The 14,679-nt window shown below is 52.8% G+C and overlaps 1 protein-coding gene across 1 annotated transcript in view; it reads left to right on the forward strand.

Annotated features, from left to right (window-relative positions):
• MAPKAPK2 (MAPK activated protein kinase 2) overlaps positions 1-9,876 on the forward strand; it is a 47,801-nt gene extending 37,925 nt beyond the window's left edge. The window contains exons 2-10 of the mRNA XM_017525487.2: positions 3,979-4,118; positions 4,305-4,369; positions 4,663-4,742; positions 5,326-5,452; positions 6,004-6,079; positions 6,438-6,562; positions 6,914-6,999; positions 7,117-7,197; positions 8,170-9,876. Coding sequence (XP_017380976.1) covers positions 3,979-4,118; positions 4,305-4,369; positions 4,663-4,742; positions 5,326-5,452; positions 6,004-6,079; positions 6,438-6,562; positions 6,914-6,999; positions 7,117-7,197; positions 8,170-8,313 — 924 coding nt within the window. The 3' untranslated portion in view covers positions 8,314-9,876. The remainder of the gene's footprint in view (positions 1-3,978; positions 4,119-4,304; positions 4,370-4,662; positions 4,743-5,325; positions 5,453-6,003; positions 6,080-6,437; positions 6,563-6,913; positions 7,000-7,116; positions 7,198-8,169) is intronic.
• Positions 9,877-14,679: the final 4,803 nt, after the last annotated feature.

Here is a 14,679-nt window from a genome sequence, read left to right on the forward strand (position 1 = left end):
TGGTTTCCTCCCTCCAGGCTTTCTGCACTCCTCACTTGTGCACAAAGCCACCTGGGTGCTTCCGGGCTGTGTGCCCATGACGTCAGCCAGCCTGCCTGACCCATTTGATGGTCTTTCGTTGCTTGGGTTGATTTTCCTATCCAGTCAGGGATTTCTGATAAACATGCACCTGGGTATCGGATGTCAGTGACCAGTCTTCATGGGAAATTCTTGCTGTGTTTCTCTAAGAAATTAAAAATACTACCTTTTCCAATTTACTTCAGGACAGAGAGGACAGCTCACCTCACTCAGTCACTGGGGGAGAGAGTTTAGTAGGGAGAAGACGCAACAGAATCAGGGGGTGTGGGCTCAGTAATTCCTAACCACCAAGTGAGGGAAGGAAGGGGGAGGGAGTAAACAGAAATCAAATTAGATCTTGCCCACTGGAAATGCAGTTAGGTTGGGGAGATAAGGCATAAATATGCAAAATGGTAAGTTTTTTGAAAGTGAAAAGTACCCTATATAGGGTTTTTGAAGCATCTTCAAGGATATTGTTTTATGAAGTTGAATCTAATTTTATAGATGAGGAAACACTTTTCAGGAATATAGATGGCCTTGCCTGACACAAGCTAGGAAGTGCAGAACCAAGATTGGAAATGCATATGATTCCAAAGCCCAGGTTCACTATGCTACATCTGTCCGTCTCCTCTAATGGGAAGAGATTTTGTGCAAGTCTGGAAGTGCAATGTGAACCCAGCCCTTCTTGCTGCAGTCTCTCCTTTGCCTTGTGCCATGCACTCTTAACGTGTCTAGGGCAGAAAGCATGGAACTTGCAATGGGCTCTGGGAGTTCAGGGGGTGTCAGGGAGCACGCATTTGGGTTTGGACCTTGGTGCATCCCATTTAGCACAGCTCTGGTTGGCAGATGTCCTTGTGGTGGTAACTGGGCTGAAGACAGAAACCCAGCCTATACTCTTGCTGGTAACTTGTACTGGTTACATCCACATGCTCCAGGCTCAACTCACTGGTGACAGAGGGACCTCCCTCTACCGTGGCACTAATGGTACTGGTTGACAGTGATGAATGCCTTTCTGATAACAAAGCATTTTTAGAGGTATTATTTCATTAGATGCTCATGATGTTTCTGTGAGGGGGAGGCTAGGCAGATATCATCACTCCTAAATGCCTGTGGCACAGGCTCTGAAAGGTAGACCTCTCTGTGAGGCTGTGCAAGAAGAAATTGACAAATTTCAGTCTGGGCCAAGTCTTCCCCAGTTGTAACTCTACAATCACACATTGCCTCTGAGTAAATTTGACAACTTGATTCTTCTCTGTGCTCCAGTTCCTATGTGCCTGTAGGGGGCGATAGAGGTTATTTCTGCTTAGCTGCTGTGGAAGCCTTGTTCCTGAACCCTTGGGAATTTAGCACTCTTACAGCATGTAATCTCACTGGATTTTAAGCATTTTTCTGTGTCTCCCCTCGTATCTTCTGACCCCCCGCTAACCTAGGCTCTTCCAGATCAGGACTCCTCTATTTGGTTTTGACATTCATTCAGTGCAATGCATAGCCCATAGTAGGAACTCAGAAAATGCTTGTTGGATTGAACAAAAGAAATTGGCCAGTGCCTTCTCCTGCTCCTCTTAGAGCATGCGAAAGTAAACTTTTTTCCTGGTACATCCAAATGTATGAAGTTGAAGGATGGGTGAAGTGGCTCACGCCTCTAATTCCAGCACTTTGGGAGGCCAAGGCGGGGTATCACTTGAGACCAGGAGTTTGAGACCAGCCTGGCCAACATCATTAAAACCCTGTCTGCTAAAAATACCAAAAAATTAGCTAGACATAGTGGCTCACACCTGTAATCCCAGCTACTCAGGAGGCTGAGGTGGGAGAATCGCTTGAACCTGGGAGGGGGAGGTTGTAGTGAGCCAAGATTGTGCCACTGCACTACAGCCTGGGCAACAGAGTGAAATCCTGTCTCAAAAACAAAAAAACCCGAATGAAGTTGAAAGTGGCAGAACTCAAGACCCATGCGGTGTCCTCATATGGCCACAAGGTGGCAGTGTGACCTCGTAGGAACCTTGACTCCTGCAACCATGGGCTCCAGCCAACCTTGACTCCATGGGAGAGACCCAGTTATCTTGTCATTGATTCCCTCTAGACACCTGATGGGGAATGGCCTCTGCAGAGTCAGTCTGAGAAGTCTTGGCTTCCAGCCTCCTCTAAAAGCTAGGTGGTATGGTGGAAAGACTTGGTCTTTGGAGTCTACCAGGCCTGGATTCCAGCCTTGGCTCTGCCTTTTCTCAGAAATGTAGCCTTGGGCATGCTACTTTCCTGAGCTTCACTTTCCTCATCCTGCAAAATGTCAAATGTTTTACATTTTTTACAGTTAGGAAAAGCCCAACACATCATGGGCCATAGCATAAATGTATGCCATCCTTACTGTTGGAAATGCTTATTTGCCCTTCCCTGCCATCCGCCATCTCCATCTTGGCCATCTGATCTTATCTGCAAGCTTCAGACACTTTGCAGCAGGTTCTCGGCCCTCCCTACTGTATCATCCCAGCTCCACTCCACCTCAGTCAGTCAGTTAGCACCTGCTTCCCACGTTTCCCCCCGCCTGGATGCCTTCCCTGTGCCTGTCCATTTTCTTCCCAGCCTGTCTCCTGGACACCCTAGCCCTCTGCTTGTCCAAAGCAGCTGGAGTGTGGACTACATCTTGACTTCCCATGAAGATGCTAGATCTGTGAGTGTCCCTGTCTTAATTATTTTGGCACCTGTGCTTGCACTTAGCAGACGATCAGTGATAAAAATGACAGCTATTAGTGAGCACATGTGACCTCACTCTGAGGTGTTCTGTGGAGATATTCATTTAATCCTTACAACAAATCTGTGAAACAGAAGCCATTATCCCCACTTTACAAAGGAAGGGTAGATCAGGATGCTTTTGGCCCCAAGCAATAAAAATTTTCATGAAAAGCAGCTTAAACAGTAAGAAAAGTTTATTATCTTGTCAGAAAGAAGTCATGAGGTATCCTTGGTTGATGTCAGCAACAATCCAGGTGGTTGCCATCTCTCCTGGTGGCCTTCCTCAGTGCATTGGTTTATCCTCTTAGGCCCCCCTTACTGGTCATGATGTGCTTGTCACGGCCCCAGTTGCCATATACAGGAGTGATGATATAGGCTTCCTGTGCTCCCTTTAAGAAGTCTCTTAGCAGATTTCTTACAAAGATCTTGGTCAGTTGGGTGGTAGGCTTGTTCCCAAGCGAGTCACTAGCAAAGGAATTGGAATTAATGAGACTGGCTTAGACAAGTCAAGATTGAACTCCTGAGGCTGGTGAGGAGCTAGCCTCCTGTAATACTCCCAACCAACTGATCCAGGGAGAAGAAGGGGCATCAATGAGGCTCAGCCAGTTAAGTTACTTGCTCAAGCTTGCCGATCCAGTAATAACTGGATTCAGACCAGTATCTGGCTGACTTCCAAGGCCATCTGTTGCTTGGTTGAAGTCAGCCACAGAGGTAGAGAGGACATCGCTCTGGATTTGGTGTGCTGGGTCTGAGTAATTGCGGAGGTACCTTTTCCTATGGACTTTGGAGTCTCTCCTTGCTCTAGTCCCCTTTCCAATGCTGTCTTGGTTTTTCTCAGTCTGCCTTTCTCCCCCTAACCCCTTCACCCCCTGCTTCCCAGTACCTGACTGCTGCTTGCCTTCTGGAGCAGACGTCATGGCCTAAACTGAAGATAGGCCCTAAGCTGGACTGAATGGTCCGAGGGCTGATCTCAGTGTAGTTGTCAAGGCCCCAAGAGGGTCATGGTGAGATTTCATATAGAGCAGATAAGGAACTGCAGAGGCCTCAGGAAATGTGCCAGGGGGCTGGTAGGGAGTGGCCAGCGGGAGTGGGGGCTTTGTGGTATGTCGGTGGTGATGCCAGGGCATGCGGGCCAGGGGCTTAGAGCAGGCCCATGTGAGAGTGCAGTTCCTCAGGAAGTTGTTTGGCCTGCAGATGCTTCAGGACTGCCCCAAGGCCCGCAGGGAGGTGGAGCTGCACTGGCGGGCCTCCCAGTGCCCGCACATCGTGCGGATCGTGGATGTCTATGAGAATCTGTACGCAGGGAGGAAGTGCCTGCTGATTGTCATGGAATGGTAAGCAGCCGCTGTTCTGGTCCCTGCCCAGCCTGTCCCCACTCCCCACCCAGGTGCCTTGCCCTCTGAGGACAGCCCAGGCGTGGGCCTGAAGCCTGGAATGTCACCACTTGATTTCTTTTGGGGGCAGTGGAGAGTGGCGGCAGGATGCAGTGTTCTCTGGATCTCACTGTGGCTTTGTTTCAGTTTGGATGGTGGAGAACTCTTTAGCCGAATCCAGGACCGAGGAGACCAGGCGTTCACAGAAAGAGGTAGAAACGATCTGCTGCAGGAACAGGTGCAGGCAGGCAGGGCAGTGGAGGTCTGAAGGGGCCTCTGCAGTGCCTGCTCTCGGGGAAGGGTGTAGAGGCTGATACCCCTCCAGCATGCTGCAAGGGTTGCCTCAGCTGACCAGGGCAGCTCCTGGTGGCTTTGTTTCTGGGGTGGGTGGTGGCTGTGGGGAACCTCAGGCTGCACAGGGGTGGGACTGGTGCACTGGGCTTTCAAGTCTAATGATGTGTCTTCGTGACTTTCTTTCCCACTCCCCCTTACCTCCCCTCTACAGAAGCATCCGAAATCATGAAGAGCATTGGTGAGGCCATCCAGTATCTGCACTCCATCAACATTGCCCATCGGGATGTCAAGGTGCCAGCTGTTCACAGCCCTGAGCCCGAGTACTGTGGGAGCAGCAGGGGGGCTAGGCCACCCCGGGGATGGTTGCCAGGCCACCCTGCATCCTTACTGCCTGGTTCCTGAGCATACCATTCTCTGCCCTCTCTGCCCATGGGCAAACCCATAAACCCAGTAGTGAAACATTCTCTGGCCACACTCAGCCCTGTGGTTCTCCGCAGGCAGAATCTCACAGACACATTCTTGGTTTCTCTGTCCCTGTGGTGTTTACTGCGGGTTCTGTGTGTCAGTCTCTCATCTCCAGGCACTCTGGAAACTGCGGAGGCAGACACCTGCCCACAGAGAGCTGCCGCTCCTCGCGGTGGGCAGCATATGGGCCAGGCAGACACCCATAGAGAGCTGCCGCTCCTCGTGGTGGGCAGCGCATGGGCCAGGCAGACACCCATAGAGAGCTGCCGCTCCTTGTGGTGGACAGTGCCCGGGATAGGCAGATGGTTGCTGGATGAGCAGAGGAAGGGAGGAACCAGGACCCCTTTGGTTTCTGACAGCCCCTCCCAGGTCCAACAGGGTTGTTATTTTTCTGTCTCTCTTTCTGTAGCCTGAGAATCTCTTATACACCTCCAAAAGGCCCAACGCCATCCTGAAACTCACAGACTTTGGCTTTGCCAAGGAAACCACCAGCCACAACTCTTTGACCACCCCTTGTTATACGCCATACTATGTGGGTAAGTCCACAGGAGGCCCAGGGACCTAGGCTTTTCCCAGAACTTTTCTCAGCCCCCTCCTCTTGGCTCAGTGGGGGGCCGCAGAGCCTAGGAGAGTTGTGTCTGTATGGCCCCTTCTGGTGCTGGTTCTGCTGGGACCTGCTGAGAAGCAGGGCTTGTTAGAGCGAAACTGCAGTGGAGGAAGTGTAGGGAAGACTGTACCAGGAGCTTTCTGAGAAGAGCCATGGTTTCCATCAGATTCTCAGTGGCGTCTGGGACCCAGGTCTTGTTCTGGGCTCATTGGCATGGAAGAAGCTTTCAAAGCGTGTTCAGAGTGTCTGTCAGATTAAATGGATGGCATGAGACTTAAGATCCTAGTTCCAGGGTTTCTCGTGGAGAACGGTGTCTGTTCCAGTCCTGGGGCTGGTCTTCGGCTCTTCCTCCTGCGCCCCAGCTGCTGCGACCTCATGACAGGCTGAAAGGCTGGGAGGGGGAGCATCTTTCACAGAGAAACTGAGTGGATTGCAGGGTTCTGAGAGCCGGGCCCACCCATGTTGACCTTTGGTTTACAGCTCCAGAAGTGCTGGGCCCAGAGAAGTATGACAAGTCCTGTGACATGTGGTCCCTGGGTGTCATCATGTACATCCTGTGAGTGTGCTGGGGAGGGGACTGGGTGGGGCTGGGAGTCAGGGCAGGCTGTACATCTCCAGGTCAAGAGGAAGAGGCAGATGTTAGCATTCTCCTTTGGACAGGGGAGTCCCCTGCGTGCCCCTTCTCTCAGTTCCCGTAGCTAAGTAGCATTGTAAACCAGCTCATGGGTGCCTTAGATACTTGCTATGCTAGATTCCTGGGCCCAGTCCTTGACTGTATGTTATGCCTGTTCAGTGAGCCCCGATTTCTCTGTGACCTTTACAAGGAGAAGAGCCTGTTTCTCATTCTGTTCCTGGTGCAGGGTCCCTAAGTAACAGCTGCCTGGTCTCCCACTTCCTTCCTCTTGTTGATGCAGGCTGTGTGGGTATCCCCCCTTCTACTCCAACCACGGCCTTGCCATCTCTCCGGGCATGAAGACTCGCATCCGAATGGGCCAGTATGAATTTCCCAACCCAGAATGGTCAGAAGTATCAGAGGAAGGTAAGAACCAGGTTTTTAGGACAAGGGGAATAGCGCGCGTGCGTACATGCGTGTGTGTGTGTGTGTGTGTGTGTCACGTGTGGGCCTCCATCTCATGTGGTGTAACTGTGGGTTAGCACCTGCACCCACACCTGAAGGGTGCATCCTGCCTGTGTGGAGGGCTGGAGGCAAGGCCGAGGCTGTGGGTCTGTGTAGTGCCTATAAGTGGTATAGCCATAACAGTCCTTGGGGGAGTTCCTTGGGCAGTCTGCCTCCATGCCACCTCTCTTTGAACCCCATGAAAACTGGGAGAAGGAGCAGACCAGGGAGAGTGGCCCCTGAGCTGTCCCTGCCCCCTGTCCCACCCCGCAGTGAAGATGCTCATTCGGAACCTGCTAAAAACAGAGCCCACCCAGAGAATGACCATCACCGAGTTTATGAACCATCCCTGGATCATGGTAAGCTCGGCAGGCTGGGGAGCCTTGGGTCCCACGGGACTGTTCCACAGGACAGGGTCTTAGCCAGGACTCTGCCCACCCCAGGCTTTGATTCGGACCCCTTTTGTCTCTTCTCAGCAATCAACGAAGGTCCCTCAAACCCCACTGCACACCAGCCGGGTCCTGAAGGAGGACAAGGAGCGGTGGGAGGATGTCAAGGTGAGGGGCACCACTGGGTGAGAGGGGATCCAGGTGGGGTGGGCGGCTTGCAGGGAGTGCCCAGGTGTGAGGCATGGTGCTGGCAGAGGAGAGCTCGATTCTGTATCTCTTACCCCAGGGGTGTCTTCATTACAACAAGAACAGTAACTGGGCCACTTGGCTGATCAGGTTGTGAGCAGAGGATTCTGTTCCTGCCCAAACTCTACCAGAGCTGTTTCTTTTCTTTCTTTTGAAATGGAGTCTTGCTCTGTCACCCAGGCTGGAGTGCGATGGCACCATCTCTGCTCACTGCAGTCTCCATCTCCTGGGTTCAAGCGGTTCCTCTGCCTCAGCCTCCCAAGTAGCTGGGAGGCGTCCACCACCACACCCAGCTGACTTTTTGTATTTTTAGTAGAGATGGGGTTTCACCATGTTGTCCAGGCTGGTCTTGAACTGCTGACCTCAAGTGATTCACCTGCCTTGGCCTCCCAAAGTGCTAGGATTACAGGCATGAGCCACCATACCTGGCCACTGCCGGGGCTGTTTCTTTGAATCCCTTTACTCCCTGGGTCTCTAACGGGACCTTAAAGACCATCAGATATAATCATCTTCTAATTTTGCAGAAGAGAAACCGAGGCCCAGAGGCAGAGGCCAATCTCCTTCAGGTCACGCAGCTGGTGACTGATGGGGGCGGACCAGATCCAGGTTTCCTGACTCCTGGTCCAGGGCTCTTTCAGCTTTCCTGCTGCGTCACTGGGGGGCTCTGAGGGAACAGCAGCAGTGCTGCAGCCAGGCTCTCTGCTGGCCGGCACTGGGGTGAGGCTGCCGTCAGCGGCGTAGACCACTAACCAGTCCATCTTCTCTCTCTGCTTCCACCCCCGCTGCCCTCACCCTGCCCTTGTCATGTCTCTGCCTCTCATGTCTCTCTCCTGCCATCTCTCCTTCCTGTCTTCTGGCTCTCTCTGTGCCTTTCTGGTGCTGCTGTGGCCCCAGGAGGAGATGACCAGTGCCTTGGCCACAATGCGTGTTGACTATGAGCAGATCAAGATAAAAAAGATTGAAGATGCGTCCAACCCTCTGCTGCTGAAGAGGCGGAAGAAAGCTCGGGCCCTGGAGGCCGCGGCCCTGGCCCACTGAGCCACCACGCTGCTCCTGCCCGCGGGAGGACAAGCAATAACTCTCTACAGGAATATATTTTTTAAACGAAGAGACACAGAACTGTCCACATTTGCCTCCTCTCCTCCTCAGCTGCATGGAGCCTGGAACTGCATCAGTGGCTGAATTCTGCCTTGGTTCTGGCCACCCCGGAGTGGGAGAGGCTGGGAGGTTGGGAGGCTGTGGAGAGAAGTGAGCAAGGTACTCTTGAACCTGTGCTCGTTTTGCAATTTTATCGGTAATCTGACTTAGAGTTTTTATGAAACCTCTTTTGTTGTCCTGCCCCTACTCCTCCTCTCCACCAGACGCCTTCCTCTCTGGATACTGCAAACGCTTGTGGTTTGTTAGAGGGTATTTGTGGAAACTGTCATAGGGATTGTCCCTGTGTTGTCCCATCTGCCCTCCCTATTTCCCCACAACAGCCTGGGGTCGTCCCCGCCGGCTCACGCGTTCTGGGAGCTAACGGCCATCTTGGAGGAGGATGCCATGCACCTCCTCTCTCAGAGCCCTCAGACATCTCCAGTGTGCCAGACAAATAGGAGTGAGTGTATGTGTGTGTGTATGTGTGCACACGTGTGTACGAGTGCGCAGATCTGTGCCTGGGATCGTGCATTCGAGGGGCCAGGGGCAGGCATGGCTGCAGAGGGAGACGGCCCTGCTGGGGCTTAGGAACCTTCTCCCTTCTTGGATCTGCCCTGCCCATGCTGAGCCTGCCACAGTGCCTGGGAAGCCCGTCCAGATTCTGAAGCAGGCCTTCGGTGGCCTGTCTCCGTTAGCTGAGTTCTGGGAGGCAGAGAGGAGTGACCGGGCACTGGCACAGCGATCAGGAAGACTGGACCCCCAGCCCCCAGGGCCCCCTTTCCCTCACTTAGTGCTGGTCCTAGGTCTTCTGTGGCACTTATCTACTGAATGACCTCTCTGCTTCCCCTTCTTGCCATTATTAACCCATTTTTGTTTATTTTCCTTAAAGTTCTAGCCATTTCTCCATGGGCCGCCTCTCAGCTCATGTGGGTGAGCCTGGGCAGCTTCTGTTGACAAAGCTTTTGCATTTCCTGTGTCTCCCCTGGTTCTGGGGCATCAGCCAGCTACCTTGTGGGCAAAGGCAGGGCCACTTTTGAGGTCTTTCCTCAAATTTCCATTGTGTGGCCTGGTGGGTGGGGGGGAGTCTTTGCACCAAAGATGTCCCGACTTGGCTCCCTTGCCCATCAGCCATTTGCCATCACCCCAAACAACTCAGCTTCGGGGCCGGTGAGGGGAGGGGCCTCCCCCAGCACAAATGAGGAGCAACTGGGGATAGGCTCCCTGTGCCATAGCCCCCCACTCCCCCTTCCCTTGGAGGGAGAGGTGGCAGGAAGACTTCACCTTTCCTCTCCCTCAGGGGCAGGTGGTGGAGGGGCGTCCAGGGTCGTCTTTGTGCATGGGGGAAGGCGCTGGGTACCTGCAGCATCTCCCTCGTCTCAGATGGTGTGTCCAGCACTCGATTGTTGTAAACTGTTGTTTTGTATGAGCGAAATTGTCTTTACTAAACAGATTTAATAGTTGAAAGTTTTTTTTTTTCCTCTTTCTTCCTGGGGCTCAGGCCTAGCCCCCACTGCCTCCATGTGCAGAGGGGTTTTGTGGTGGGGGGAGGGTGGATTGGGGGCCTTGGGAGAGGAGGTGAGGGCCTCCTGGGTGAGCAGGCAGCACCTCATTGGTGAGGACCTGGGCAGGATGTGTGTAGGGCATCCTCAAAGCAGGACAGGGAGGCTGCAAGGGTTTCAGCCCATCTTTTACCAGATTCAGAATCAGGAGCCAAGCTTTTTTTGGCATATGATTCTTTGACCTGCATAGTCACCACCAGGTGCTGGCACCTTTAGCCTGCAAAAGCCAGCTGGTATAGGGTCCAGGGAAGAGGGGTTGGTGGTGAATTGGTTGAAATCCTGGCAAAGAGACCAGGGGAGCAGGTTAGTGTAGCACCTGCACGCTCTGGGAGGCGGTGATGGGCGTCATGCGGAAGCCAAATGCTCCACCTCCGAGCTGGAAGACCTCAGAGTTCCTGTGGCCCATTCTCAGTGCACAGAGGAGAAGACAGGCCCAGAACTGGGGCCACGTGATGAGCTGACCTGCAGCAGAGTCTGAAGTAGAAACTGGGCTGCCTGCCCCATTGCACCCCCTCCGGGTCAGGTGGAGAAATAGCACATCCTCCACTGTGTCACCCGCATTTTCTTATGTTACCCTCAGAGCTGCCAGGGAGAGGCTATATAGGGTGGCTGCTGATTTCTGTTTCATGTGTGAGGAAAGTAACTGAGAGGACGGGATAATGTGCTAGGGGGTCACGCAGCTGCATGGTGGGATTGGAACTCAGATCCCTCTCCCTGCTGAGAGACTTTCTTGTCCCCTCTGCCGCCAGAAGAACAACATCTCCACGCTCAGCTCATGAGGAGAGCAGGCCCTGGACCTCCCCTCTATGACAGTGGGTTGCTGAGTTTGGCTCCCACCTTGAGACTCGACTCATCACTCTAAAATCACTGCTCAAAACAAACCAGCATGGGGTTTTGCTTTCAGAGAAATCCACTTACTTTGTTTGCACTTATGAAGTTGTTAAAAGCAATGAGAGCTCGAGAAGGAGGAATGAGGGGTAGTAGGAGGGAGTCAAGGAGAGAAGGAGAGGAAGTTGTCAGAGCTCTGCTGTCTTCAGAAGCTGTGTTCATTTCCTGTTGACAAAGCCTCTGCCATATAAATCTTAATGGCTTAAACAACACGGATTTATGATGTTCCTGTTCGGTAGGTCAGGAGTGGGATAGGGTCTTACTAGGCTGGCTGGAGTCCAGGTCTCAGCAGGGATGCATTACTCTTTGGGGGCTTGTTTCCTTGCCTTTTCCAGTTCTGGAGGTTTCCTGCATTCTTTGGCTTGTGGCCCCCTTTCTCCATCTTCAACCAGAAACGTCACATATTTCTGATCCTTCTGTGGTCACATCTCTCTGACCCAGCTGGTGTGATAAGATTGAGCCCACCCAGATAAGCCAGGATAATCTCCTCATTGCAGGGTTCTTAACCATAATCCCATCTGCAAAGTCCCCTTTGCCGTGTAAAGGAACATATCCACAGTCTAGGGACCAGGACATAGGCATCACTGGGGGCCAGGATTCTGTCACAGAGGCCTGTCTCACAGCCTCCTTGTCCTCATGCCCAACGTTGGCCCTTGTGTTTTGCTTCCTTCCCTGACTCAGCCCAGTTCAGGAGGATGCTTTTGTGGTCAGCAAGGATTTAGCCTGGGGTTGGCTTTCAGGGAAGATGGCTGGGGTGAAAGGCCAGGAGGTGTCTGGCGTGATTAGTGGGGTCTTGCCACACCTTTCTACTCCCCGTGCCCATGCCCCTGACCTTCCATGCTGGCATGGCCCTGTGAGTCCCTGTCCCCAGAAAGAACATAACACCTCTGCTAAATGCTGGGGTGGGATCCCCCTAAGGGCAGATGCTGGCTTGCGTGGGTTCAGGGGCAGGTGTGCTTCTGGAACACCCTTAAGTGGTGTGAGATGTGAAGAGCTTACAGAGACTCCTGGGTCCCTGCCAAACGCCGATGCTGGGCTCTTCACCTCAATCTCTTCACCATCATCAGAACACTCTGAGGTAGTCATTCTCGTCTACAGCTTATCTACAAGAAACTCCGGCTCAGAGGAGTAAAGGGAATTGCCCAGTGTCACACAGCTAGTCAGGGATTCTGACCTGGATCTCCTGTTTCCAAGTTTAGAGCTTCTTTAAGAAAGCACATGGGGCCGGGCGCGGTGGCTCACGCCTATAATCCCAGCACTTTGGGAGGCCGAGGCGGGTGGATCACGAGGTCAAGAGATCGAGACCATCCTGGTCAACAAGGTGAAACCTCGTCTCTACTAAAAATACAAAAATTAGCTGGGCATGATGGTGCGTGCCTGTAGTCCCAGCTACTCGGGAGGCTGAGGCAGGAGAATTGCTTGAACCCAGGAGGTGGAGGTTGCGGTGAGCCGAGATCGTGCCATTGCACTCCAGTCTGGGCAACAACAGCGAAACTCCGTCTCAAAAAAAAAAAGAAAGAAAGCACATGGACATCGTCTTGGCAAGGGAGTGTGGAGGGGGTGGGGAGGAGAGGAGATAGGAGGCTGGACTCCACTCCACTGAGAAAGGTCTAGTTTTCTTTGCTAGGTAATGAGGGTGATAGTCCTAGGCCCGTGGCTGTTATAAGGAATTCAGTGAGATGGTGGATTGATTTATTTGAAATGGAATCTTACTCCATCACCCATGCTGGAGTGCAGTTGTGCGATCTCGGCTCACTGCAACCTCCGCCTCCCAGATTCAAGCAGTTATCCTACCTCAGCTCCCCAAGTAGCTGGGATTACAGGTACCACCATGCCCAGCTAATTTTTGTATTTTTAGCAGAGATGGTGTTTCACCATGTTGGCCAGGCTGGTATTGAACTCCTGACCTCAAGTGATCTGGCCGCCTCAGCCTCCCAAACTGCTGGGATTTATAGGCATTAGCCATTGCATTCAGCCTAGATGGTGGATTTAAATACTTTCTAAAATGCCAGCTGTCAGGTGGCCTTTATCACCAGGAGGGTTCCACCCCTCAGTGAGCTGCTCAGCAGTGGGGGCACAGGAAGCCCAAGGCTTGGAGTCAAGTCAGTGGCCTACACTTGGTCCATGCTCCTGCTCTGAGCTTCAGGGCGGGGTGGGCGGGGGGGAGGGGGTCTCTCTTTCTTGTGGTGAGCAGGCAGTTGGGTTGGTAAACAATAACAGTAAATTTGGTGTTTTCCTTTGACTGGGTTGGAGACAGGAAATGCAGGAGGCTGTGAATGACGAGTGGGTAGCATAGCGGTGGGTTGGTCGACTGTGTAGCGGGTAGGTCGGGCCTGCTCAGGGTGTGAAGGAAATTCAGTTATTCAAGGGAGGAGGGTGAGGGTGGTGAGGCTGGGGAAAGTGGCTGGCCCACTTACTGGTGAGTGTAAACAAACCCTCTGGGTACTCTCCTGGTGGGGCAGAGTGGGGACAGGGGAGGCTTTGAGGGGCAGCCACTGCATCATCAGCCCTGAGACTGTAGCCTCTTCTGGCTGTCTCTGGAAGCCTACATTTAGGGGCTCCAGCCACCCTGGGCCCTTTTGCTGACTTCATCTCCCTGTTGCCATCCTGCACTGTCAGAAGACAGTGTGGCTCTCCAGCGTACTCAGCTACTCAACTGCTAGATATCCAGACACTTGGTGTGTGCCCTGTGCTTTGGGAGAAACAAATGAAGTGTAGGACCCAGTTCCTGTCCTTGAGAACCTAGCTGAGGAGATACGAGATGCCTGTGTGCAGCAGCAAGTGGCTTGTCTTTCCTGTACCCACAGGCCTGGACACATTAGAGGCTCTTCCAGACTGTGAGCAATGTGTCATCCAAGCCCAGGTGGCATAGGGCAGCCTCTTAGGGCCCAAGAGGTTTTGAGATGAGCATGAGTGACATAAAAAAACAGAAACCAAAACAAAAAAGCAAACTACACCCTGGATCCTTGTCCTCTGGACAAAGACCTCATCCATGCCTTGTCGGGGAGCATTGCAGTCCTTCCCCACCCAGGCATGTGAAGATTAAATGAGGCTGTGCCAAGACTGAAAAGTGAGTGACGCACAACTCATGGGCGTGCAAAGATAGGCCTGCACCCCGGCTCTGGGCCACCATTCAGCGGTTCAGTGCTTTGGCCTTTTCAGCCCAAGCTGTTCTTTGAAAAGAAGACCCTCAGCCACTATCTAAGAGTGAAAAGGCCACATTTTCAACACATTCAGCGCATCTTGAGCACCTCCTGTGTCCCGGCCCGAGCTTAGGACTTTGTAGACACATGGATGAGTCCAGAAGCGGGTCTAGCCTTTGTGGAGCTCACCGTGGAGGAGTGGCGGACGCTGGTGCAACAGACTGAAAGCAGATGCGCTCCAAAACAGGAGCAGTGGTGGGGGGCGCATAGGTGGAGCTATTCTGTCAGAGACCCAGGAGAGCTTCCTAGGAGCCCTTCAAGCTGGCATCTGACTGACGGTTTTGATGGTAGAAAATGGAACAGCATAATGGAGATTTCCCCATTGCAACTCTCCTCTGGCTTCTCTCTGTGAGAGCTAGGTCCTTCTTGGACAGGTTCATCACGCCTCCTGTCTTTTGGTCTGAACTGCTGTCTGCTCATCTCTATAGCTTGACCTTTGACCCCCCCCCCATGAATTCTGCTCATGGAAATATGATTTACTCCCCTCTGTGGGGTGCCCATGGTGTTTTCTGTCCATTTTCCCTTTCCAGCCCCTCCCACTTGGATTCCCCTCATAAATGATGTTTGCGCCCCGAAAACCAAAATTTGAGAATGTGGTCTGATGGGGATCTTGCCAC

Source organism: Cebus imitator, unplaced genomic scaffold (genome assembly GCF_001604975.1).
Source record: "Cebus imitator isolate Cc_AM_T3 unplaced genomic scaffold, Cebus_imitator-1.0 Scaffold38, whole genome shotgun sequence".
NCBI classification, from domain to species: Eukaryota; Metazoa; Chordata; class Mammalia; order Primates; family Cebidae; genus Cebus; species Cebus imitator.